Source organism: Phaethon aethereus (genome assembly GCF_964289735.1).
Source record: "Phaethon aethereus genome assembly, chromosome: 13".
Classification (NCBI taxonomy): Eukaryota; Metazoa; Chordata; class Aves; order Phaethontiformes; family Phaethontidae; genus Phaethon; species Phaethon aethereus.
The window spans coordinates 2,324,314-2,346,629 of NC_138589.1; the positions used below are offsets into that span (position 1 = coordinate 2,324,314).

General features: G+C 66.7%; 4 protein-coding genes across 5 annotated transcripts; 1 reads left to right on the top strand and 3 right to left on the bottom strand.

Moving 5' to 3' along the window:
- Positions 1 to 751: 751 nt before the first annotated feature.
- LDHD (lactate dehydrogenase D) lies at positions 752 to 4,309 on the bottom strand (the record flags this gene model as incomplete). The annotated part of the gene is made up of 11 exons (XM_082005671.1): positions 752 to 917; positions 998 to 1,109; positions 1,200 to 1,290; positions 1,376 to 1,503; positions 2,281 to 2,409; positions 2,499 to 2,698; positions 2,766 to 2,925; positions 3,349 to 3,490; positions 3,600 to 3,741; positions 4,015 to 4,127; positions 4,247 to 4,309. The coding sequence occupies 11 exons, from the start codon at positions 4,307 to 4,309 to the stop codon at positions 752 to 754; spliced, it is 1,446 nt and encodes a 481-aa protein (XP_081861797.1).
- Positions 4,310 to 4,996: 687 nt separating this feature from the next.
- On the bottom strand, positions 4,997 to 7,897 carry LOC309409702 (chymotrypsinogen 2-like). The gene is made up of 6 exons (XM_082005908.1): positions 7,620 to 7,897; positions 7,404 to 7,507; positions 7,208 to 7,287; positions 7,023 to 7,101; positions 5,884 to 6,064; positions 4,997 to 5,515 (listed from the first exon to the last, which is right to left on the bottom strand). Exons 1-6 carry the CDS (start codon positions 7,687 to 7,689, stop codon positions 5,145 to 5,147), a joined length of 885 nt encoding a protein of 294 aa, XP_081862034.1. The 5' UTR covers positions 7,690 to 7,897; the 3' UTR covers positions 4,997 to 5,144.
- Positions 7,898 to 10,820: 2,923 nt separating this feature from the next.
- On the top strand, positions 10,821 to 14,017 carry LOC309409659 (chymotrypsinogen 2-like). The gene is made up of 7 exons (XM_082005857.1): positions 10,821 to 11,098; positions 11,211 to 11,314; positions 11,431 to 11,510; positions 11,617 to 11,695; positions 12,654 to 12,834; positions 13,203 to 13,336; positions 13,412 to 14,017. The coding sequence occupies exons 1-7, from the start codon at positions 11,029 to 11,031 to the stop codon at positions 13,571 to 13,573; spliced, it is 810 nt and encodes a 269-aa protein (XP_081861983.1). The 5' UTR covers positions 10,821 to 11,028; the 3' UTR covers positions 13,574 to 14,017.
- A 1,625-nt stretch (positions 14,018 to 15,642) lies between these two features.
- On the bottom strand, positions 15,643 to 21,877 carry BCAR1 (BCAR1 scaffold protein, Cas family member; the record flags this gene model as incomplete). Of its 2 annotated transcripts, XM_082005925.1 has the most annotated exons (7): positions 15,643 to 16,158; positions 16,544 to 16,633; positions 16,866 to 18,014; positions 18,470 to 18,574; positions 18,787 to 18,948; positions 20,223 to 20,912; positions 21,866 to 21,877. In XM_082005925.1, 7 exons carry the CDS (start codon positions 21,875 to 21,877, stop codon positions 15,643 to 15,645), a joined length of 2,724 nt encoding a protein of 907 aa, XP_081862051.1. The 2 variants fall into 2 exon arrangements, with proteins under 2 accessions (XP_081862051.1, XP_081862050.1); XM_082005924.1 differs by lacking the exon at positions 21,866 to 21,877 and having other exon boundaries at positions 20,223 to 20,972.
- Between the last annotated feature and the right edge of the window lie 439 nt (positions 21,878 to 22,316).

Below are 22,316 nucleotides of genomic sequence, written 5' to 3' on the forward strand. Positions count from 1 at the left end.
CGGAGGTGCCAAGATGGAGTTGTTTCATGGCAGTGAGCCCCCCAGCCCATCCCCGTCCCCTCCCGGTGCGGCAGGCGTGTTTTCGTTGATGAGACCTCCCCTGCCGGTGGCCGTGCCCCTGCGGGAAACCTTTCTGTATTTATATATTTAAAAAAAAAACGGGGGGGGGGGAAACTAAGAGTTAAGAGCTTGAGGGGAGCTTCCTTCATTAGTCAAGGTGTTTTGATATGGTATTAAAACAATGTTCAATAAAATATTCACTGTTATTTTATTTCACTGGCTCTCTTGGTGAAGCAAGCGATGCCTCTGGGGTGCCGGAGCCCCCCACCCACGCCGATGCTCCTTCCTCGTGTCTGCCTTGGCGTGGGTATGGCTGCGGTGGTGCTCAGCATGTCCCAGAGGGCTCCCAGCCCCACACCACCGGCACCGCAGCTCTGGGGAAGCAGCTGAAGTGTAAAGTGGGTCCCTGCCCCAGTCCCCCTGCGCTGTGGGTGGCAGCGTGTGCACTGCTTGGGACAGGGACACCCCCAGGGAGGGGCTGGGGTGTCCTGGCCCCCCAAAAAACATCATGGCACATGGAGGCTGTGGGTGCCAAGGGATTTATTGAGGGGTTTGGGATCCCCGACCCGCAGGGGTGGGGACAAGGGGATTTGGGGGAACAGGGAGGGTGGCAGGACAGGGCAGCATGGCTACCCCAGCCCTGACTCGGGAGGGCTGCCGCCCCGCCTCCAGCTCAGCGCCGGTGCCCCCCTCAGAGCACCTTGCCGGGGTTCATGAGGTTGTGGGGGTCCAGTGCAGCCTTGATGCGGTGCAGGGTGTCCAGCCCCTCCTGGCCCAGCTCCTCCAGCAGCAGCGCCCGCTTGCCCAGCCCCACGCCGTGCTCCCCAGTGCAGGTGCCCCCCACCGCCAGCGCCCGCCTGTGGGACAGGGGCATCAAGGGACGGCACAGGGCTGTCCCCCATCCATCCCCATCCCCCTAGGGTGTCCCCATCCCCACCTGCCCAGGCGCTGGGCGAAGGCGTGGACGCGCTGAGCCTCGGACGGGTCATGGGCGTTGAAGACAAGAAGGCAGTGGAAGTTGCCGTCACCCACATGTCCCACCATGGGGCCTGCAGGGTCACAGGTCAGGCAGGCGTCAGTGGGGAAGATGGCAGCCCCCCAACTGACCCTCCGCCCTGGGGGACTGCGGCCCTGCTAACCGGTGAGGCCGGAGTCCTGCAGGTCCTGCTTGGTCTCCACCACCACCTCGGGCAGGCGGGAGATGGGCACGCAGACGTCCGTGGAGTAGCCCTGGGCCGAGCAGGGCAGAGCCGTGGCACCCGCAGCTCCATGGGGTGCTGCCACCATTGTCCCTGTCCCCATGCCCATCCCTCACCTGGCAGCCAGGCCGCAGGGCCAGGGCGGCGTACCAGGCGCTGTGGCGCATGGCCCAGAGCCGCCCGCGCTCCTCCGGCTCCTCCGCCCAGACCAAGCCAGAGCCACCATTCAGCTGCACGATCTCCTCTGCCAGCAGCCAGGAGCCCTGGGACGGGGCCAGGCCGGGACCCGCAGCAGCCCCGGGCAGCCGGCCCTCATCCTGGGACCCCCAGTGCCCATCCTGGGCACCCATCCCACAGCCCAGAACAGCCCTGGTTGCTCTTGTCCCTGGGCACCCACCCATAATGCTGTGACCCCCCCGGGTCCTCCCGTCCGCTGTCCCTGGGCACCTGGGACCCTCAGCAGACCCCCAGCCCACGCACCCATCCCTCACTCCGGTGACCCCTCCATCATTCCCCAGTTCCCATCCTGGAGACCCATCCCTGACACCCCTGGCCCTAGTCCTGGACACCCGTCCCTCATCCCAGGACAGCCCTGGTCCTCCCGTCCATGAGCACTTCTCCACATCCACGGGACCTCCCAGGACCCTGGTCCCCCTGTCCCTGGCTCTGGACACCTGTCCCTCACTCTGGTGACCCTGAGGTCCCTCAATCCCTGGCCCTGGGCACCCGTCCCTTGCCTCAGGACATGCCTGGTCCCCCTGTCCCAGGTCCTGGGCACCCGTCCCTCACCGCAGAGCCATTTCATGGCCCCCCAGCACCATCCTTCACACCAGGACACCCCTGGTCCCCCCATCTCCTGTCCCTGGGCACTCATCCCCAGGGCCCCACAGCAGACCCACAGCCCAGGCACTCATCCCTGACTCTGGGACCCCCAATCCCCTGACCCCTCTGCCCTCACCCCAGGGTGCCCACCATGGCCCCAGCCCCAGGCACTCCGTCCCTGTGCCAGTGCCATCCCTACCCGCCTGCCGCTGCTGCTCGGCCAGGCCATGCCGGGAGCCGTGGAGCTCCAGGAGGAGCGTGGCCGCTGCTGGCAGCCCCAGCCCGCTGAATCGGCTGCAGGCGCTCACCATCACCTCATCCAGGAACTCTGGGCAGGAGGAGGCGGCGCTGAGCCCCACTGCTGGACACTGGCCCCCCAGCCCCACTGCCAGCCCCACTGCCAGCCCCGGAACACACCAATGCGGGCCACGGGCACAGCAGCCTGCAGCACCTGGACAGTGCAGGCCACGGCCGCCCGCACACTGGGGAAGGCGATGGCAGCAGCAGCGGTGGCCTCAGGCAGGGGGTGCAGGCGCAGTGTCGCCTGCGTCAGGAAGCCCAAGGTGCCCTCAGAGCCCACGAAGAGTGAGGTCAGGTCGTAGCCAGCTGCCCGCTTCCTGCGTGGACCGGTGAGTGGGTGCCCACGCGGCTCTCACCCAGCCCGCCCGGCCTCCCGGTGCCCACCTGGCCTGGCGCCCAGGGCCGGCAGTGTGGAGCAGGCGCCCGTCCGGCAGCACCACGCGCAGGTTGAGCACGTTGGGCCGCATGGTGCCGTAGCGCACCGCATTGGTGCCCGAGGCGCCCGTGGCCGCCATGCCGCACAGCGAGGCGTCTGCCCCGGGGTCTGCAGGTGGGTGATGGGGACGGGGTGGGTGGCTGGTGCAGGGACGGGGCCACAGGACATCCCCATGGGACCCCATGCCAAGCCTGGCCGGCACCCTGGGAGCTCAGCCTTGTACCAGCCCTGTTTCACCCCAAGGACTATGGGGACCCCAGCACCCCGGGACCATCACACACCCCCCCGCCATGGGCAACCCTGGGACCACAGCACCTCAGTGGGGACCCTGACACTCCTGGATTCCTGGCACATGCATGGGCACCCTCAGCACTGCTGCAACCACAGCACCCCATGGGGAACTCAGACTTCAGCACCCCAACCCCACAGGCTCCCCCCAGTACCCCCAGTGCTTCCAATACCCCCAGCCCCACAGGCATCCCCGGCGCCCCCAGTGCCACAGCCCCTGGCTGCTCCCAGGTCCCACAGTACCGACGGGGAACCAGAGCCCGGTGCCACGCAGGTGGCTGTTGAGGGCCTTGCGGGTGACTCCGGGCTCCACCGCCACCGAGAAGTCCTCAAGGCTCAGCTCCGTGATGGCATCCATGCGGCTCAGGTCAAAGCAGACGCCACCCTGGCACGGGGGCACTGGCTTAGCTGGGCAAGGACAGGCACCAAGAGCCCCCATGCGGGGGGGCCAGGTGGGGAGTGCCAGGGGGGCTCAGGGGCCGGGGGGCCCATACCTGCACGGCGTTGACACCACCCTCGAGGCCGGTGCCGGTGCCAAAGGGCACCATGGGCACGTGGCAGCGGTAGCAGAGTGCCGCCAGCTCCTGCACCTGCCCCACGGCCTGAGGCCACACCACGGCATCCGGAGGGGCACAGCTGGGGGACAGGGTGGCACCACTGCCCCACGGACCTCCCCTTCCCCAAGACCCTTCCCCTCCCCAGCCGCTTCCCCTCTCCCTTCCCCTGCAAAGACCCTTCCCCTCCCTAGGACCCTTCCCCTTTCCATGGACCATCCCCTCCCCAGGACCTTTCCCTTCCCCAGAACCCTTCCCCGCCCCATGCTCCTTCCTCTCCCATGCTTCTTCCCTTCCCGTGGCCCTTCCCCTCCCCAGACCCTTCCCCCCAGTGGTCCCAGCCCCGGGTACCCACCTATGCATGGACTCGTCGTGGCCGTGCTGCTCGCGCACTGCCATGGCCGTGGAGACATTGGGGCCCCCAACCACGGCTCTCAGGGCCTCCACGAAGTCAGGGGGCAGCGAGTGCTGGCGGAGGGTGGAGAGGGCCCTGTCAGGGCAGGGGCGGGAGGGTCCAGCCCAGGACCCATGCCAGGTCCTGTGTCCCTCCATGCCCCCTGCCTCTCTGTGCTCCTGCCCAGCCCCACCTTGGAGCAGCAGCTCCGGCGCCCCAGGGCCCGCCCCAGCCCCAGCACCCGCCACAGGGCCATGGTGGGGATGGCCAGCCTCCAGCCAGGGGCAGGGACAGACTCTGCCCTCCCACAGCTGTCCCTTCTGTCCCCTCCCATGGCGCCACGTTAAGGTGGCTCCAGCTGACAGGGACACGGGCTGGGACACGGGTGGCCATGAGCCTCCAGCCTGTGAGCTGGGGATCCCCATGCCCACCCAGGTGTCCCACACCTCACCAGGTGTCACCATACCTGGCCTTGGCCCCAGGTGTCCACCCAGGTGTTCCCCATGCGAGGCCACGTGCCTCCAAGCCTGGCCAGGTGTCCCACTCCCTGGCCAGGTGTCCCTGTGGGAGGCCACACGCCCCCACATCTGGCCACGTGTCCCCACACCCAGTGTACAACCGGGTGTCCCTGAGCCCGCTCGGGTGTCCCTGCACCTGGCCACGTGCCCCCGCTTCGTGCAGGTGTCCCCAGGGGAGGGGACACCTGGCCCCAAGTCTCCTGCCCTCCTTGGCCAGCGGACGTGTCCTCCCTAAGCCCAGCCAGGTGTCCACAGCACACTCTGTGTCCCTGCACTCAGCCACATGTCCCCCCGCACCTGGCCATGGTGTCCCTGACCCCACGGGAAGCTACGCGTCATCATGCTCCCAGCCTTCCCGGCCAGGGTCCCCATGTCCCCCAGCCTCATGTTGCTGTGCCCAGCCACACGTCCCCACCAGCCAGGTGCCCCCATGCCCAGAGACGTGTCCCCATGGCCGCTGCATGCCCGGCCACGTGTCCCCCAGCCGCCTGGCTGCCCTGCGCCCCTCCCCGCCCGTCCCGGTGACGCAGCGAGGACGCAGCATGGTGGGGGTGTCAGCATTTATTGCCGCGCTCAGTTGGCCGCCAGGACGGAGTTGATCCAGTCGCGGAGCATGGTGACGCGGGCGTAGACGCCGGGCACGTTGGGGTCGCAGGTGCTGCTGCCCCAGGAGACGATGCCCACCAGGGTCCAGGCGCCGTCCTTCTGGCACACCAGCGGGCCCCCGGAATCGCCCTGCGGGCAGCAGGTGAGCGCAGGGACCGGGGTTGGGGGGGGGCTGGGGAGCAGGGGGGGCGCGGGGGCACTTACCATGCAGGAGGAGGCACCGTCGGCGCCGGCGCACACCATCACGTCAGCGATGCGGTACCCCCAGAACTGCTTGCACTGTGCGTTGGTGAGCAGGGGCAGGGCCACCTGCTGCAGCACCGTTGGCGTCGCCGAGGCTGTGGGGGAGCGGGGCCACGTCAGCGCCCGCATGGCCCCCGGGGGCCCAGGGGACGGGCATCAGGATGGGAATGGGGACAGGGATGAGGAGGAGGATGGGACTTGGGATGGGGTTGGGGCTGGCGCCGGGTCTGAGTATTAGGATGAGCTCTGAGGGTGAGGATGGAGGATTGGGATGGGGATGAGGATGAGGATGGGGAAGGGGATGGGGATTGGAGATGGGCATGAGGATAGGGATGGGCATGAGGATGGGGAAAGGCAAGGGGATGGGGATGCGGATGAGGGCGGGGATGGGGAAGGGAGAAGGGGTGGGGATGAGCATGCGGATGAGGAGAGGGATGGGAATGGGGACGGGGAGGTGCGGTACCGTTGGGGTCAGTGAGCCCCCAGCCAGTGGTGACACAGGTCAGGCCCCCGAGGAAGTCATCGGCGGCCTGGGGCAGGCAGACAGGGGACACACGCGCCGACAGCCGTGCCGGGGTGGCCAGTTTGAGCAGGGTGATGTCGTTGCGGATGGTCAGCATGTTGAACTTGGGGTTCTTGAAGACCTGGAGCAGGCGGCACCGCTCCCAGCGCCCGCACCCCTGGCTGGCCAGGGTGCTGGGCACTGGGGACTCCACAAGGACTGATGGGGACCCCAGGGACTGGTGGGGACCCCGGGGAGTGGCCCCGTGGGTCCCCGGCTGACTGGGTCCCTGCGGTGCAGATCCCAGCTCCTGGGGCCCAAGGGAATCACAGGGACCCCAGGGAGCAGACCCCAACCCTGGGGCAGATGGGTGGCAGGGACACCCCAGGGACAAAGGATACCAGCAGGGACCAGGGACCCCCCAGGAACACCCCCCAGGGACACCAACAGGGAACAGACCCCAAGTCCTGGGCTGATGAGGACCCAGGGAGCAGACCCCAGCCCCTGGGGCACTGGGCACTGGGGACACCCCGGGCACCAGGGACACCAACAAGGAGTCAGGGGGACCCCGGGCGAGGCAAACTCCAAATCCCTGGCTGAGGTGCACCCAGGGAGCAGGTGACAAGCCCAGGCACCAATGGGCGCCAGGCTCCAGGGAGCAGTGGCCAGACCCCGATGCTCGGGACAACGAGGCCACCAACGAGCCCATGTCCCACCCGCAGTTGCTGCTGCCCCACAGGGCATCCCCCAGCCCAGGGGCACTGGGGAGTGGGGATAGCCCAGGTCACAGCACCCGCAGGGGCTGATGAGGACCCTGTGTTCCTGACCCCCATCCCTTGGGGGGACAGGGAACAGGGTCCTGACCCCTGGGATGAGGGTGACCCTGGACAACCCAGGGGACACAGACCCAGGGATGTGGGGCTCCGCGGACACCCCTGTGAAGAACCTCTCACCCTGTGAGAACCTGATCCTCACTCAGGATAAGGGGACCAGGGGCCCCCGTGGACCCGATCCCCAGGACAAGGGGCACCCGGACTCGCAGGGCTCCCCGTGGTGGCTGTGGGACCCTGCAGGCACACGGCCCCCCGCGCCGGCAGTACCTTCTCGATGGCCAGCTTCTGCTCGTCAGCGGAGGGTGATTCGTGGTCATACGCGCCCACCACCACAGTGTCGGTGGTCCTGGGCATGGGCAGGCGCTGAGCACCAGGCACCGGCATGGGGATAGGGGTTCCCTGGGGATCTCGTGCCCAGCCCCGGGCCGACCGGCAGCAGAGCCGGTGCCTACCTGACGCCACAGTGGGCAGCGGTGACCACCCAGTTCTCGCTGATCAGCGACCCGCCGCAGAAGTGGAAGCCGTTGTAGCGCTGGCAGGGAGAGCTGCCGTCAGCACCTGGCACCGCCGGCACCACTGCCGGGGTGCTCTGCGCCCGGCCCCTGCCCCGGCACACACCCCGGCACCCAGCCCCCTGTGAGCACTCACCTGGAGGGAGACCTGCCATGGCCAGGACCCCGGCACCGCTGGCTCCCCGTTGACGATGCGGTTGTAGCCGTGGATGACGGGTGTGATGGCCGGCACGCCGCAGCCTGCGGGGCACAGGCAGCCGTGGGACAAGGGCCCCGGCCACCCCGGCCCCACACCCCCCCACCGCTGCCGCCACCCCTCGCCCGCCCCGCCAAGCCCTGCAGCCCCACGCACTCGCCAGGGAGAGGGAGGCATAGGCAGAGCCTGCCAGTGCCAGGCAACTCAGCAGCCACAGCAGAGCCATCGTCACTTGTGGGGACAGACCCTGCCTGGGGCTCGGCGCCTCTTATATCTGCCGTTGGGCACGGCCCCGCCGCTGGCCTTGCCGCCACGGCCTCGGGAGATAGCGTGGCACCCGGCACAGTGCCAGGGCAGGGCCTGGGAGCATAGCACCTGGAGCTGGTGGCCTTGGCTGTGGGACCGCACTGCTGGGGTCTAAGTGCTGGCTTCAGCATGCTTCTTGGCTGAGTTCATGGGGTGGGTTGCCACTGGGCCACGGCATGGTGGAGGTTGGAAGGGACCTTGGAGCTCACCTGGTCCATCCCCAGCAGGGCCACCCAGAGCAGCTGCCCAGGACCGTGTCCAGGTGGCTTCTGAGTATCTCTGTGGATGGAGACTCTACAGCTGCCCTGGGCAACCTGTGCCAGTGCTCGGTCACCCCACAGTGAAAATGTGTCTCCTGATGGTAAGAGGGACCCTCCTGAGTGTCTGTTTGTCCCATCACCTCTGGTCCTGGCACGGGGGGGGCACCACTGAAATAGGCTGGCTCTGTCCCCTTTGCACCCTCCCTTTACAGCCAGGAGAGATGCTCCTGTCCCTTCCACAGCTCCCTTGCCTTTCACTGGACTCTCTCCAGTGTGTCCCTGTCTCTCTCATACTGGGGAGCCCAGCACCAGACCCAGCACTCCAGGGGTGGCCTCCCCCCTCCCCAGCGCTGAGCAGGGGGGCAGGAGCCCTCCTTTAACCTGCACCAATGCGCTGCCTTGTGCGGCCACGGCTGCTGCGAGGGCTCATGGCTGGTGCTTGGGCAACCCAGTGCCCACCAGCACCCGGGGTTTGGTCTGCAGAGCTCTTCCCAGCTGGTCTCCAGACGGGGGCACAGAGTCTCTACTTGTTCCCAGGGCCAGGCCCCCACAGCACCCAGGGGTTAGGTGATGGCCATGGTGCCAGTACGGGCACTGTGCCAGCTGTGCCGTGTCAGGTGCCACACTATCTAAGAGGCACCGAGCCCCAGACAGCGTCTGTTCCCACGAGGGAGGTCCGTCCCTATGGTCCGGGAGGCTTTCTGGGCTTGGCGATGGCTCTCTAGCCGCCAGCACCCTGTCTCTATGGTCGACGGGTCCGTCTAGCCGTCAGGGAGCACCGTCACCTATGGGCAGGAGGACTTCTGGGCTTGGAGGCGACTCTCTAGCACCAGCACCCCGTCTCTATGGTTCACGGGTCGGTCTAGACACCTGTAGGCCCGCCCCCTATGGTCCGGGAGGATTTCTGGGCTCAGAGGCGACTCTAGCCGCCAGCAACTATCTCTGTTGTCCACGGGTCATTCTAGATGTCCCATAGCCCCATCCCCTATCGTCCGGGAGGACTTCTGTGGTCGGAGGCAACTCTCTAGATGCTGGCAGTCCATCTCTATGGTCCACGGGTAGCTCTAGCCGTCAGGGATGGTCCTCCCTATGGTTGGGGAGGACATGCGGGCACAGAGGCGACTCTCTAGCCGCCAGCACCCAGCTCTGTGGTGCACGGGTTGGTTTAGCCGTCCTGGAGGTCCATACTTATGGTCCGGGAGGACTTTCGGGCTCGGACGCGACTCTCTAGCTGCAGGCACCCCGATTCTGTGGTCGAAGGGGTCGCTGTAAATGGCCCGGAGGCCCGTCCCTATGGTCCAGGAGGACTTCTGGGCTTGGACGCGGCTCTCTAGCTGTCGGCAACCAGCCTCTATAGTTCGTGGGGTCGCTCTAGCCGTGCCGGCGTACCATCCCTATGGTCCGGGAGGACTCCTGGGCTCGGAGGAGACTCTCTAGCTGCCAGCATGCCGTCTCTAGGGTGTGCGGGTCGCTCTAGCCGTCAGGGATGATCTGACGACGAGAGAGTCGCCACCGAGCCCGTAAGTCCTCCCGGGCCATAGGAACGGACCGCTGGGATGGCTAGAGTGCCCCCATGAATCATAGAGACGGCGTGCCTGTGGCTAGAGATGTGCATCCGTATCCGGAAGACTTTTGGGGACATAGGGAGAGACCTCGATGATGGCTAGAGCGTCCGATGCACCATAGACACGGGGTGCCGGTGGCTAGACAGTCCTCTGAGGCCACAGAGATGGACCTCCGGGATACTAGAGCGAGCGCCAGGAACCATAGAGACGGGGAGACGGCGGCTAGAGAGTCACCGCCATGTCAGCCTCCCAGACCATAGGGACGTCCTCCGGCATGGCTAGAGCGACCCCTGGACCATAGAGACGGGGTGCCGGCGACTAGAAGGGCGCCTCCAAGCCTGGAAGTCTTCCCAGACCATAAGGATGGACCTCCAGGACGACTAGAGTGACCCACGGGCCATAGAGATGGGGTGCCGGCGCCTAGAGAGTCCTATACAAGCACAGAAGTCCTCCCCGACCATAGGGATGATCGTGGGTACTGGGTTGTGGTTGTGACCCAACCCATGGGTACTGGGTTGGGTTGTGACCCAACCCCTGGGTGCTGTGGGGGCCTGGCCCTGGGAACAAGTAGAGACTCTGTGCCCCTGTCTGGAGACCAGCTGGGAAGAGCTCTGCAGACCAAACCCCGGGTGCTGGTGGGCACTGGGTTGCCCAAGCACCAGCCATGAGCCCTCGCAGCAGCCGTGGCCGCACAAGGCAGCGCATTGGTGCAGGTTAAAGGAGGGCTCCTGCCCCCCTGCTCAGCGCTGGGGAGGGGGGAGGCCACCCCTGGAGTGCTGGGTCTGGTGCTGGGCTCCCCAGTATGAGAGAGACAGGGACACACTGGAGAGAGTCCAGTGAAAGGCAAGGGAGCTGTGGAAGGGACAGGAGCATCTCTCCTGGCTGTAAAGGGAGGGTGCAAAGGGGACAGAGCCAGCCTATTTCAGTGGTGCCCCCCCCGTGCCAGGACCAGAGGTGATGGGACAAACAGACACTCAGGAGGGTCCCTCTTACCATCAGGAGACACATTTTCACTGTGGGGTGACCGAGCACTGGCACAGGTTGCCCAGGGCAGCTGTAGAGTCTCCATCCACAGAGATACTCAGAAGCCACCTGGACACGGTCCTGGGCAGCTGCTCTGGGTGGCCCTGCTGGGGATGGACCAGGTGAGCTCCAAGGTCCCTTCCAACCTCCACCATGCCGTGGCCCAGTGGCAACCCACCCCATGAACTCAGCCAAGAAGCATGCTGAAGCCAGCACTTAGACCCCAGCAGTGCGGTCCCACAGCCAAGGCCACCAGCTCCAGGTGCTATGCTCCCAGGCCCTGCCCTGGCACTGTGCCGGGTGCCACGCTATCTCCCGAGGCCGTGGCGGCAAGGCCAGCGGCGGGGCCGTGCCCAACGGCAGATATAAGAGGCGCCGAGCCCCAGGCAGGGTCTGTCCCCACAAGTGACGATGGCTCTGCTGTGGCTGCTGAGTTGCCTGGCACTGGCAGGCTCTGCCTATGCCTCCCTCTCCCTGGCGAGTGCGTGGGGCTGCAGGGCTTGGCGGGGCGGGCGAGGGGTGGCGGCAGCGGTGGGGGGGTGTGGGGCCGGGGTGGCCGGGGCCCTTGTCCCATGGCTGCCTGTGCCCCGCAGGCTGCGGCGTGCCGGCCATCACACCCGTCATCCACGGCTACAACCGCATCGTCAACGGGGAGCCAGCGGTGCCGGGGTCCTGGCCATGGCAGGTCTCCCTCCAGGTGAGTGCTCACAGGGGGCTGGGTGCCGGGGTGTGTGCCGGGGCAGGGGCCGGGCGCAGAGCACCCCGGCAGTGGTGCCGGCGGTGCCAGGTGCTGACGGCAGCTCTCCCTGCCAGCGCTACAACGGCTTCCACTTCTGCGGCGGGTCGCTGATCAGCGAGAACTGGGTGGTCACCGCTGCCCACTGTGGCGTCAGGTAGGCACCGGCTCTGCTGCCGGTTGGCCCGGGGCTGGGCACGAGATCCCCAGGGAACCCCTATCCCCATGCCGGTGCCTGGTGCTCAGCGCCTGCCCATGCCCAGGACCACCGACACTGTGGTGGTGGGCGCGTATGACCACGAATCACCCTCCGCTGACGAGCAGAAGCTGGCCATCGAGAAGGTACTGCCGGCGCGGGGGGCCGTGTGCCTGCAGGGTCCCACAGCCACCACGGGGAGCCCTGCGAGTCCGGGTGCCCCTTGTCCTGGGGATCGGGTCCACGGGGGTCCCTTGGTCCCCTTATCCTGAGTGAGGATCAGGTTCTCACAGGGTGAGAGGTTCTTCACAGGGGTGTCCGCGGAGCCCCACATCCCTGGGTCTGTGTCCCCTGGGTTGTCCAGGGTCACCCTCATCCCAGGGGTCAGGACCCTGTTCCCTGTCCCCCCAAGGGATGGGGGTCAGGAACACAGGGTCCTCATCAGCCCCTGCGGGTGCTGTGACCTGGGCTATCCCCACTCCCCAGTGCCCCTGGGCTGGGGGATGCCCTGTGGGGCAGCAGCAACTGCGGGTGGGACATGGGCTCGTTGGTGGCCTCGTTGTCCCGAGCATCGGGGTCTGGCCACTGCTCCCTGGAGCCTGGCGCCCATTGGTGCCTGGGCTTGTCACCTGCTCCCTGGGTGCACCTCAGCCAGGGATTTGGAGTTTGCCTCGCCCGGGGTCCCCCTGACTCCTTGTTGGTGTCCCTGGTGCCCGGGGTGTCCCCAGTGCCCAGTGCCCCAGGGGCTGGGGTCTGCTCCCTGGGTCCTCATCAGCCCAGGACTTGGGGTCTGTTCCCTGTTGGTGTCCCTGGGGGGTGTTCCTGGGGGGTCCCTGGTCCCTGCTGGTATCCTTTGTCCCTGGGGTGTCCCTGCCACCCATCTGCCCCAGGGTTGGGGTCTGCTCCCTGGGGTCCCTGTGATTCCCTTGGGCCCCAGGAGCTGGGATCTGCACCGCAGGGACCCAGTCAGCCGGGGACCCACGGGGCCATTCCCCCGGGTCCCCACCAGTCCCTGGGGTCCCATCAGTCCTTGTGGAGTCCCCAGTGCCCAGCACCCTGGCCAGCCAGGGGTGCGGGCGCTGGGAGCGGTGCCGCCTGCTCCAGGTCTTCAAGAACCCCAAGTTCAACATGCTGACCATCCGCAACGACATCACCCTGCTCAAACTGGCCACCCCGGCACGGCTGTCGGCGCGTGTGTCCCCTGTCTGCCTGCCCCAGGCCGCCGATGACTTCCTCGGGGGCCTGACCTGTGTCACCACTGGCTGGGGGCTCACTGACCCCAACGGTACCGCACCTCCCCGTCCCCATTCCCATCCCTCTCCTCATCCGCATGCTCATCCCCACCCCTTCTCCCTTCCCCATCCCCGCCCTCATCCGCATCCCCATCCCCTTGCCTTTCCCCATCCTCATGCCCATCCCTATCCTCATGCCCATCTCCAATCCCCATCCCCTTCCCCATCCTCATCCTCATCCCCATCCCAATCCTCCATCCTCACCCTCAGAGCTCATCCTAATACTCAGACCCGGCGCCAGCCCCAACCCCATCCCAAGTCCCATCCTCCTCCTCATCCCTGTCCCCATTCCCATCCTGATGCCCGTCCCCTGGGCCCCCGGGGGCCATGCGGGCGCTGACGCGGCCCCGCTCCCCCACAGCCTCGGCGACGCCAACGGTGCTGCAGCAGGTGGCCCTGCCCCTGCTCACCAACGCACAGTGCAAGCAGTTCTGGGGGTACCGCATCGCTGACGTGATGGTGTGCGCCGGCGCCGACGGTGCCTCCTCCTGCATGGTAAGTGCCCCCGCGCCCCCCCTGCTCCCCAGCCCCCCCCCAACCCCGGTCCCTGCGCTCACCTGCTGCCCGCAGGGCGATTCCGGGGGCCCGCTGGTGTGCCAGAAGGACGGCGCCTGGACCCTGGTGGGCATCGTCTCCTGGGGCAGCAGCACCTGCGACCCCAACGTGCCCGGCGTCTACGCCCGCGTCACCATGCTCCGCGACTGGATCAACTCCGTCCTGGCGGCCAACTGAGCGCGGCAATAAATGCTGACACCCCCACCATGCTGCGTCCTCGCTGCGTCACCGGGACGGGCGGGGAGGGGCGCAGGGCAGCCAGGCGGCTGGGGGACACGTGGCCGGGCATGCAGCGGTCATGGGGACACGTCTCTGGGCATGGGGGCACCTGGCTGGCATGGCTGGAGGCATGGGGACACCTGGCTGGTGGGGACGTGTGGATGGGCACGGCGACATGAGGCTGGGGGACACAAGGCTGGGGGACACGGGGACCCTGGCCGGGAAGGCTGGGAGTATGATGACGCATAGCTTCCCGTGGGGTCAGGGACACCGTGGCCAGGTGCGGGGGGACACGTGGCCGAGTGCAGGGACACAGAGCGTGCTGTGGACACCTGGCTGGGCTTAGGAAGGACACGTCCGTTGGCCAAGGAGGGCAGGAGGCTGGGGGACAGCCCCTGGGGACACCTGCAAGAGGTGGGGACACGTGGCCAGGTGCAGGGACAGCTGAGCGGGCTCAGGGACACCTGGCTGTACACTGGGTGTGCGGACACATGGCCAGATGTGGGGGCATGTGGCCTCCCACAGGGACACCTGGCCAGGGAGTGGGACACCTGGCCAGGCTTGGGGGCATGTGGCCTGACATGGGGAACACCTGCGTGGACATGTGGGGCCAAGGCCAGGTATGGTCACATCAGGGAGTTCTGGGGCTGGCCGTGGGGCCAGGGATCAGGGGCTCAGTGCCACCTCCTCCTGCCCAACGTTCCTGGGCAAGGTGATAGCCATCACCTGCAGCTGCTTCAGTAGTCTGGGGCTGGCCGCGGGGGCCACACTCCTCCAGGTGCACCATGGCTCCTGGCAACTTCCACTGCTTCCTTGTCTTCGACCCCCAGGACCCAGCAAGGCCCGGTGTGCCCACGCCATCGCCCAGCACCTGGGCAGGTGGGGATGGGGACACCCTAGATGGGCAGATAGGGAGAAGCCAGGGAGCACGGCGTGGGGCTGGGCAAGCGGGCACTGCTGCTGGAGGAGCTGGGCCAGGAGGGGCTGGACACCCTGCACCGCATCAAGGCTGCACTGGACCCCCACAACCTCCTGAACCCCGGCATGGCGCTCTGAAGGGGGCACCGGCGCTGAGCTGGCGGGGGGACAGCAGCCTCCAAGTCAGGGCTGGGGTGGCCCATGTTCCCCCAAATGCCCCTGTGCCCACCCCTGTGGGTCAGGGATCCCAACCCCCTCAATAAACCCCTTGGCACCCACAGCCTCCATGCACCATGATGTCTTTTGCAGGGACAGAACAAGCCAGCTCCTCGCCAGGGGCCCCACCCCACGGCAGGCACAGGCAGCTACCCAGAAGCTGGGGGCATCTCTAGGTAAATCTTTATGCTGCTGGGGGCTGTTTTGTGGGGCTGCGACTCTGTAGCTCCGGGAACCAGTGGAAGCTTCCGCGTGTTCAAAAGGCACCAATTTCAGTTTGCGGTTCAGTTACAGCTGGTAGGGTAGCAAAACCCGAGACACATGAACGCACAGGTCAGACTCCTCCTGCCCCCATCACCCCTTAGCCCCTTGGGGACCCTTATCCACAGCCCCGGCCCCACAGGGGGACAGCACAACCTCTCCCTGCCCCTGTCCCACTGCAAAGGGTGGCTTCCGCGCCATTAAAATCCACTGGTTGCAGGAGACTCCTTAGGAAGCCCCCCCAAAGGGGAACAGCCCCAGCATTGCCCCAAATTGCCATCCAATGGGGACATGGCCCCATGGCCTCCAGGCCAGGAACACCCGCCGGTTCGGTACAGAGAGAGGACAGCGGGGAGGGAGCAGACATGAATCCACCTCCCAGCTTTGCTTCCTCATGGGCACAGCTCCAAACCCCAACCTTGGCCTCTGGCCGGAGGGAGAAAGAAGAGGAAGGGGGATGATGGCCGCAGCCCCTCATCCCTCTACCAGGGGAGCCCCAGGTCCCCAGTGCACGTGGGAGTCTCTATGTACATGTCTGCTTACACCGGGCAGAGAGGGCTCTCATGGAGGGGGATGCATGTCTGGGTACGGGGTGGGGGCTGTGGGGAGGGGACAGCAACCCAGCAACCCCATCACATGGCTGCCAACTGGCCCAGCACCATCCTGAACTGCTGCGTGCTGTTGGCAAGGTCCTTGACACGCTCCACCATGTCCTTAGAGGCAGCGGGAGAAGGGTAGTGGAGGGCAGCCGCCTTGGTGGTCACCACGATCTCTTTGAGCATCTCACAGAGGAGGTTGCTGTAGTGCATCACCTTGTGCTGGATGTCCTGGGCCTTGGCCTGGCGGGACAGCGTGTCCCCAATGAAGACTAGCTTGTGCGCGCTAAGGATGACGAACTTGCTGTGGGCCACAAAGATCTTGGGGGGTTGGTTGGTGCTGACAGCGGTGAAGAACGCGTCGACGGCATTGGTGAGCGTGGTGAGGTTGGCCTCGCACTGCTCCAGGTAGAAGAGGAGGAGCTGGCGGTCAGCAGGACACAGAGCCCCGCTGCCTCGCGCCGGTCCATAGTGCTGGGGGGGGCTCCAGTTGGACAGGTCATTGTCAATGGGGCGCGTCACCTCCTGCTCCAGCCGCTCGAACTGCTTCAGCTGCGGGAGGGAGGGGTGTGAGGCAGGACGGCCATTGAGCCCAGGCCCTCCTCCCTCCCTGGAGCCACCAGCGCAGGTGGCTGTGGCCACTGGCCCAGGTGATAGCTCTGCCCCAGGAAAAACAGCCAACAGGACTGGCAAAACCAGTGCCAGCCCCAGGACAAGGATGGCCGTACCAGGCTCCTCTCCAGGAGCAAGGTGCCAATGCTCATCTCTGCTGGCACAGCGCTGGCACGGAAGGCGAACCAGAACCCACCATGAGGACAGCCAGGCGAGAGCCACAGGGGTCCAGACCAGCAGCGAGGGCACAGGGGAAGCAGGAGCCAAAGACCTGCTTGCCCCGAGAGCTGTGCCCAGCAGCACCCACCCACCCCAGCTCTGTTACCTGCTGGTGCTCCAGCTGGTCCTTGCTCTGGCGGATGATGTTGCCTTTCTCCAGCAGCTCCTTCTGGGTCTTCTCAAACTCCTCCTTGCCCTGCACGGAAGGAAGGGGTGTGACATGGGGATCAGCAACACCACCCTTGCTGGGAGCGAGCCCCCACCTGCCTTGGGACACCCCTGGTCCCCGCAGTCCTCAAGCCAGAGGGTAAAAGCAAGACGTGGGTGGCAGAGGCACCACCACAGTCAGAGCAGCCCGATCCCCCGGTGCCGGGGAGCTGCAGGCACAAAACCCACCCGTGGGGAGCAGCCCCCCTGCCCGCGCCCACCTGGAGATGGACATAGTCATAGTCCTCCATCCAGCCGCTCTCGCTGTTCTCGTAGGGCCCATCAGGTGACTCCTGGGCCAGCAGCTTGGGTGGGGAGGGCAGGGGCCGTGACTGGATGCTGCTGGCTTTGTCGGAGGGGTGAGGGGGCCCGTGGCCACCACTCTCCGCCACCAGTTTTGTCCGTTTGAAGAGGAGGGAGGCATTGCCGTGCAGGAAGGAGGCCAACTGCTTGGTGTCATCGGGGACGCCGCGCGAGTGCATGACGAAGTGCTCCAAGTCATCCGTGCCCGCCTTGCCGCTAGCCAGGGCACTCGGGGCCCAGTGGCAAGCGTCCAGCGCTTGGCCATGCCGTGCCAGAGCCTGGTAGACCTCCTCCATCTTCTGCAGCTGCTTGCTGAGCTTGGTGTAGAGGGAACGGTCAGAGGCCTGGGCAGCATTGCCCACCGCCCCCCGGGCAAACTCCAGCAGGTCCCAGAGCGCTGTTCGGACACCCTCGGCTGCCCCATGGATGCTGGCGGCGTTGGCCTCCATGTACTCAGGGCTGCGCCAGTTGGCACTGATGAAGGACATGAGGTAGGAGACAGCACCGCTGATGCCATGCTGGAGCTTTGCCAGCGTCTCCATGGCGGCGTCCAAGTCCAGGGAGAACTCCTTGCCGGCTCCCTTGCCTGGCTCCTTCATGGGCACCACGTCCAGCGAGGACGTGGAGATGTTGCTGCGGGTGCTGCCCGTGCTGGAGGCCGAGAGGCGCTTGGCATCGGCACCCTTGGCCTCACGGTCCACTTGCGGTGGTACGTCATAGATGTACTCGCCCTCCGTGTCCAGGGAGCCCTTGCCTGGGGCGTGCAGGTCCCGGGGCACGTCGTACACCTCCTGGGAGGGGAAGGCCAACCCCCCCAACTTCTTGAGGCTGGGGGGCACATCATAGATCTCGTGGGAGAGTGGCAGTTCGGGGGCGCCTTTCCCAGCCGCTGGCGGCACGTCGTAGACATCCTCTGGCAAGTAGGGCTCCTGCTGGGCCAGGATGAGGGGGTGGCGGGAGGGGTCGAAGGCTTTCTGCTTGGCGAAGGCGGGGGGCACGTCGTAGGTCTCCTCCCGCACCGGGCCGTCTGGCACGTCTTTGCTCACCGAGGGGGGGACGTCGTACACCTGCAAGGGCAGTGGCAGGCACCGTCAGCATCACCGGGAGAGCCAGCCCGGGTCACGAGTAGACGCACAGGTAGGCTGCACCATGCCGTGGTGCATGTAAGCACCAGCCCCGCATGCACACCCGGATGGAGCCGTGCCACCCCCATGGGCACCCCAGCCTCCGGGGAGGCTGGCACAGCCCTGCTGCAGCACCCCCGGCCTCCCATGTCCCTTTTGGGGTGGGAATCACAAAATCCTAGAGCAGCCCAGGTTGGAAGGGACCTCAAAAGATCATCTGGTCCTACCTTGTCCCCTAGATGATGTCATCTAGCCCCCTGTCCCCTTGCATCTTGAAAGCCTCCAGCACCAGGAACACCACCACGTCCCAGGGGAGGTTGTTCCAGTGAATGATTGTTCTCACTGTAAAATGTGTCTGTCTCATATGAAGAAGCTGGGAGCTTCCCAGCAGCACTTACAGTTTGGTGCAGGTTCTTCTCCACACTGGGGGGCACGTCGTAGATCTCCTGCCCTGGGTCCTGCCCATTAGGACCCTTCACTGCCATGGGGGGCATGTCATAGACCTGGAGCCAGGGGACACACGACATAGTCTCAGGGATAGCGTGGGCTTCCAACTCCTCCCAGGGACCGGGAAGGATGAAGGCACGAGAAGAAGCCCCAAGGCCCATAACATGCCCAGCTTTGAGTGTAATTTGCCCAGGTTTGGATCCCAGGCTGTGCCGGAGCATCACCTGGGCTGAGGGATGGAGCCAGTGACCCGCCCCCCCAGCCTCACCTCCTGGCTGAACTGGCTCGGGACCCCGCCTCGGACAGGCGGCACGTCGTAGATCTCCTGGGAGCCCACGGAGAGGAGGTGGCGAGGGAAATCGTACTCATCCTGCTCGCCCTTGGGGGAGTCATAGACGTACACCTGCCCCACGCGGGTGGGCACCAGCACCTGGAAAGAAGGAAAGGGCAGAGGTGGGCACCGTTGAGCATCCCCCCACCCTACATCAACCTCGCCAGCGATGGGGCTGGAGACAGAATGGACGATGAATCCTGTATCAGACCATCCGGCACCGGACAAACCAGTGCCCACGGGAGGGCGCTCCCCAGCCGGGCGTGCACGCTTCTCACGGTGACGCCGGGGACGGGGGAGATGATATCACCGGTTATTTATAGCGGCGAGCCTCAGCGAGAGACAAAGCCCAACTGGCAGAGCCGCAGCGTGCAGAAGGGAATGGCCGATTCAGGCACCGAGCCGTGGGCAGGGATTTGCCAGCGCCTGCAGGATGTCGGCAGATCCCTGCCCGCAGCTCAGTGCCCACCTTGCTGTACCATGGGGACACAACGAGCAGCAAATAACCAAACCCAGAGGGTCATGGCATCCTGTCCAGCCGGTGCCAGGGGGCAAGAAGGGCTGAGCAACTGGCAGAGGTGCTGGGCAGGTTCTCTGTTTTAAGATGCTCCCCATACCCTAGGCATGATTTGGTAGCCCCCCCAACCCTCACTGGCTGCTTCCCAGGGGCATGAGTCAGGGTAGCCTTCCCGGAAAACACGACGCTGAAAGCGGGGTGACATGCCAGGGAAGGGGCAGAACTGGGAGGAGCCCAGCGTCCAGGATGTAGCTGTTAGGGCCACCACACTGGGATCTCCGTGTTGGGGACAGATTGGTGTCTGTCCTTGCCTCACCAGGAAACCCAGCCAGCAAGCGCTGGCAGGCTCCCTCGCACGGCCAGGACACGCTGGCACCAGCTGCCTGCCCCTGCATGTACTGCAGGGAGGAAGAAAACATCACAACAGCACGCTGAGTGCCACAGCTACCTCCATAGCTGCAGGATCCGGCCAACGGGCACCTCCAAGTGACTCTTGGACCACCAGCACCCCGTGCCCACCCCAGGCACAACTGCTGTGCCCTCAGTGACACCAGCAGAGCCCACACAACAGACCAAGGAGATGCAAGCGCTGAACGCTGTGCCAGCCCTGAGCTGGGGAGGCAACGCCAATGGGTGCACCTCAGCCACTGCAGGGACCTCCCTGGCATGCCCACGCCTGCCAGTGGCATGGGGGAGGATGCCCATACAGCCCCCGCAACGGGCACAAGGACGTCCCACTTCAAGAGACAGCGGCAGGTAGATAAGCTGAAGCCCGACAGCCCTGGCACCCACTCGCCACCACGAACCGCAGAGCACCCTGCAACAGCGCTGCCACCCCCCAGGACCCCCATCCTACCTTTCCCTGCGGCTTGTGCCCTTCCCAGCTCCTTGCGTCCAAAGACGGGGGCACCTGGTAGATATCTTGAGCCTGACCGGCTGAGGGAGGAACCTGGTAGACGTCCTGAGGGGGACTGGCAGAGCCCCCGGGGTATGCCTCCGCCACTTGGCCCAGGGAGGGGGGCACCTGGTAGATCTCCTGGCCGGGGCTGGGGAAGGCGTGGGGAGGCGTCTGCTTCGGGTAGGCGGGCAGCTGCTTAGCCGGGGCAGGTGGAAACTGTCCAGTGGGCGCCGAGCCCGGGTAGAGACCCTGCTGTCCCTTGCTGGGGACCGGCATCAGGTAGACATTGTCCCCTTGGGGGGCATAAGCGGGGTGCATGGGTGTGTACTGCGAGGCGGGCGACAGCGGGGTGTAACCCCCTGGGTGGTGGTAAGGCAGAGCAGGCTGGAGCACCGGCGGCTGTGGTGGCGCCTGTCCCTGTGCCGAGCCGGGAGCTTGCTGCTGCTGCTGCTTCTTGTCGTACATCCCCACCAGGATCTTGAGGCGGTTCCCGGGGACAATGCCCTGACGGCCATGGAGCGAGCAGAGCCACCAGCCATCCAGCCCCTGCGTGTTGCGCTCCAGCACCGTCATGATGTCGCCCTTGCGGAAGGAGAGCTCGTCCGGGGACTCAGCCACGTTGTCGTACAGAGCCTTGGCCAGCACGTTCTGCAAGAGAGCCCCGCGCCGGGACGGTGAGCTGGGCCCCGCCGGCCGGTGGGGAGTCATCCCGGCAGATGACGGTGCGCAGCACCAGGACGGAGCCCCACGGGCCAGGGGCTTTGCTGAGCGGGGCCCAATGGCTGGATCTCCCCGCTCCAGCTGCCTTTTCCTTCCCCGCTGGAGTTCAACCCATCCTTCCCGGAGGTGGTGCTAGGAAGGGGCCGGGCCCTTCCGCCTCCCTGGTTTCGGGGGGACCTCCTCTGCCTTTCCCTCCCCTTCCCGCCGCCGCCGGGGAGGAAGTGCCAGGGTGGTGAGTCAGCCGTAGCCATCCCCACGCCAGCCACCGCTGGGCCCAGGCCCCTTCCAGCCCACGGTGCCGGCCATCCCCACGGCAGACACGGGCTGTGCCACGACGCTTCGTCTGTGCCACGGCACGGAGGCACCTGACAGAGCTCTCGGGCCTCCGCCGGGACTTACCGGTGCCATGGCGGCCGTGGGACAGGCCGCAGCCTGCGCCGGGCTCCCGCCACCGCCCGGAACGGCGGGACCGGACCCGCCGGCTCTCCCGCCTCCCCACAGCAGCCGGACAGGGAGGCTCGGGCTGCCCGCTGCTGCCGTGTTTCCCTGCTTGCTGCCAGCACCCACCCCGCCTGGCCGGGACACCGCGGCCCGGGGAGGCCCGTGGCCCCGGAGAGCCGTCGCCCGCCGGGCAGGCGGGTCGTGGGGCGAGGCCTCACTGCCTCCGGCACGGTGGGGCTGGGCCAAAGTCACGCGAGGGGGCTCGGCTCGGCCAGGCTGCGGCCTTCCTCCTCCTCCTCCTCCTCCTCCATGCCGGGACGAGGGCCGGGGGGGCCCCCGCCGTGAGCCGTTACCGCGCGTCCCCGCCCCGCCCCGCGCGTCCCCAGGCCCCGCGGGGAAGCTCCCCTCCTCCCCTCCCCGCCGCTTCGGCGGCCGCTCACCAGGTAGTTCATCTTCCCGCGGGGCGGCTCCGGCCCTAGCGCCGGGCGGCCGGGGGCCGGGGCCGGGCCAGGGGCGGCGGGGCGAGCGGGCGGCGCGGCGGCGGCGGCGGCGCCGGGGGGGATCATCACCGCGCGCGGCCCGGCCGCCCCGCCCCCCCGCCCCATTGGCTGCGCCCGCCCGACGGGGGCGGGTCCAGGCCCGGGGGCGGGGCCGCGGCGGGGTGGGCGGGGCACCGGGGGCGGCGGGGGACGGCCCGGGTGTCACGGAGGGGTGCAAGGGATGAACGGGGTGCAACGGGGGTGCAACGGGCGTGCAAAGGGGAACGGGTGTGTGGCGGGCATGCCAAGGGTGCGCACAGGGTGTGCAAAGGGTAAAGGGTGTGCAAAGGCTGTGCAGAGGGTAACGGGTGTGCAGTGGGTGTGCAACGGGTGTGCAAAGGGTAACGGGGGT

Excerpts from the sequence above, each read along its gene's own strand:
- LOC309409702 (XM_082005908.1), bottom strand. The coding sequence starts at position 7,689 with ATGGCTCTGCTGTGGCTGCTGAGTTGCCTGGCACTGGCAGGCTCTGCC. Across the intron at positions 7,288-7,403 it reads CATGGCAGGTCTCCCTCCAG|CGCTACAACGGCTTCCACTT; the intron begins GTGAGTGCTCAC and ends TCTCCCTGCCAG. Across the intron at positions 5,516-5,883 it reads GGGGCTCACTGACCCCAACG|CCTCGGCGACGCCAACGGTG; the intron begins GTACCGCACCTC and ends GCTCCCCCACAG.
- LOC309409659 (XM_082005857.1), top strand. The coding sequence starts at position 11,029 with ATGGCTCTGCTGTGGCTGCTGAGTTGCCTGGCACTGGCAGGCTCTGCC. Across the intron at positions 11,099-11,210 it reads TGCCTCCCTCTCCCTGGCGA|GCTGCGGCGTGCCGGCCATC; the intron begins GTGCGTGGGGCT and ends TGTGCCCCGCAG. Across the intron at positions 11,511-11,616 it reads GCTGCCCACTGTGGCGTCAG|GACCACCGACACTGTGGTGG; the intron begins GTAGGCACCGGC and ends GCCCATGCCCAG.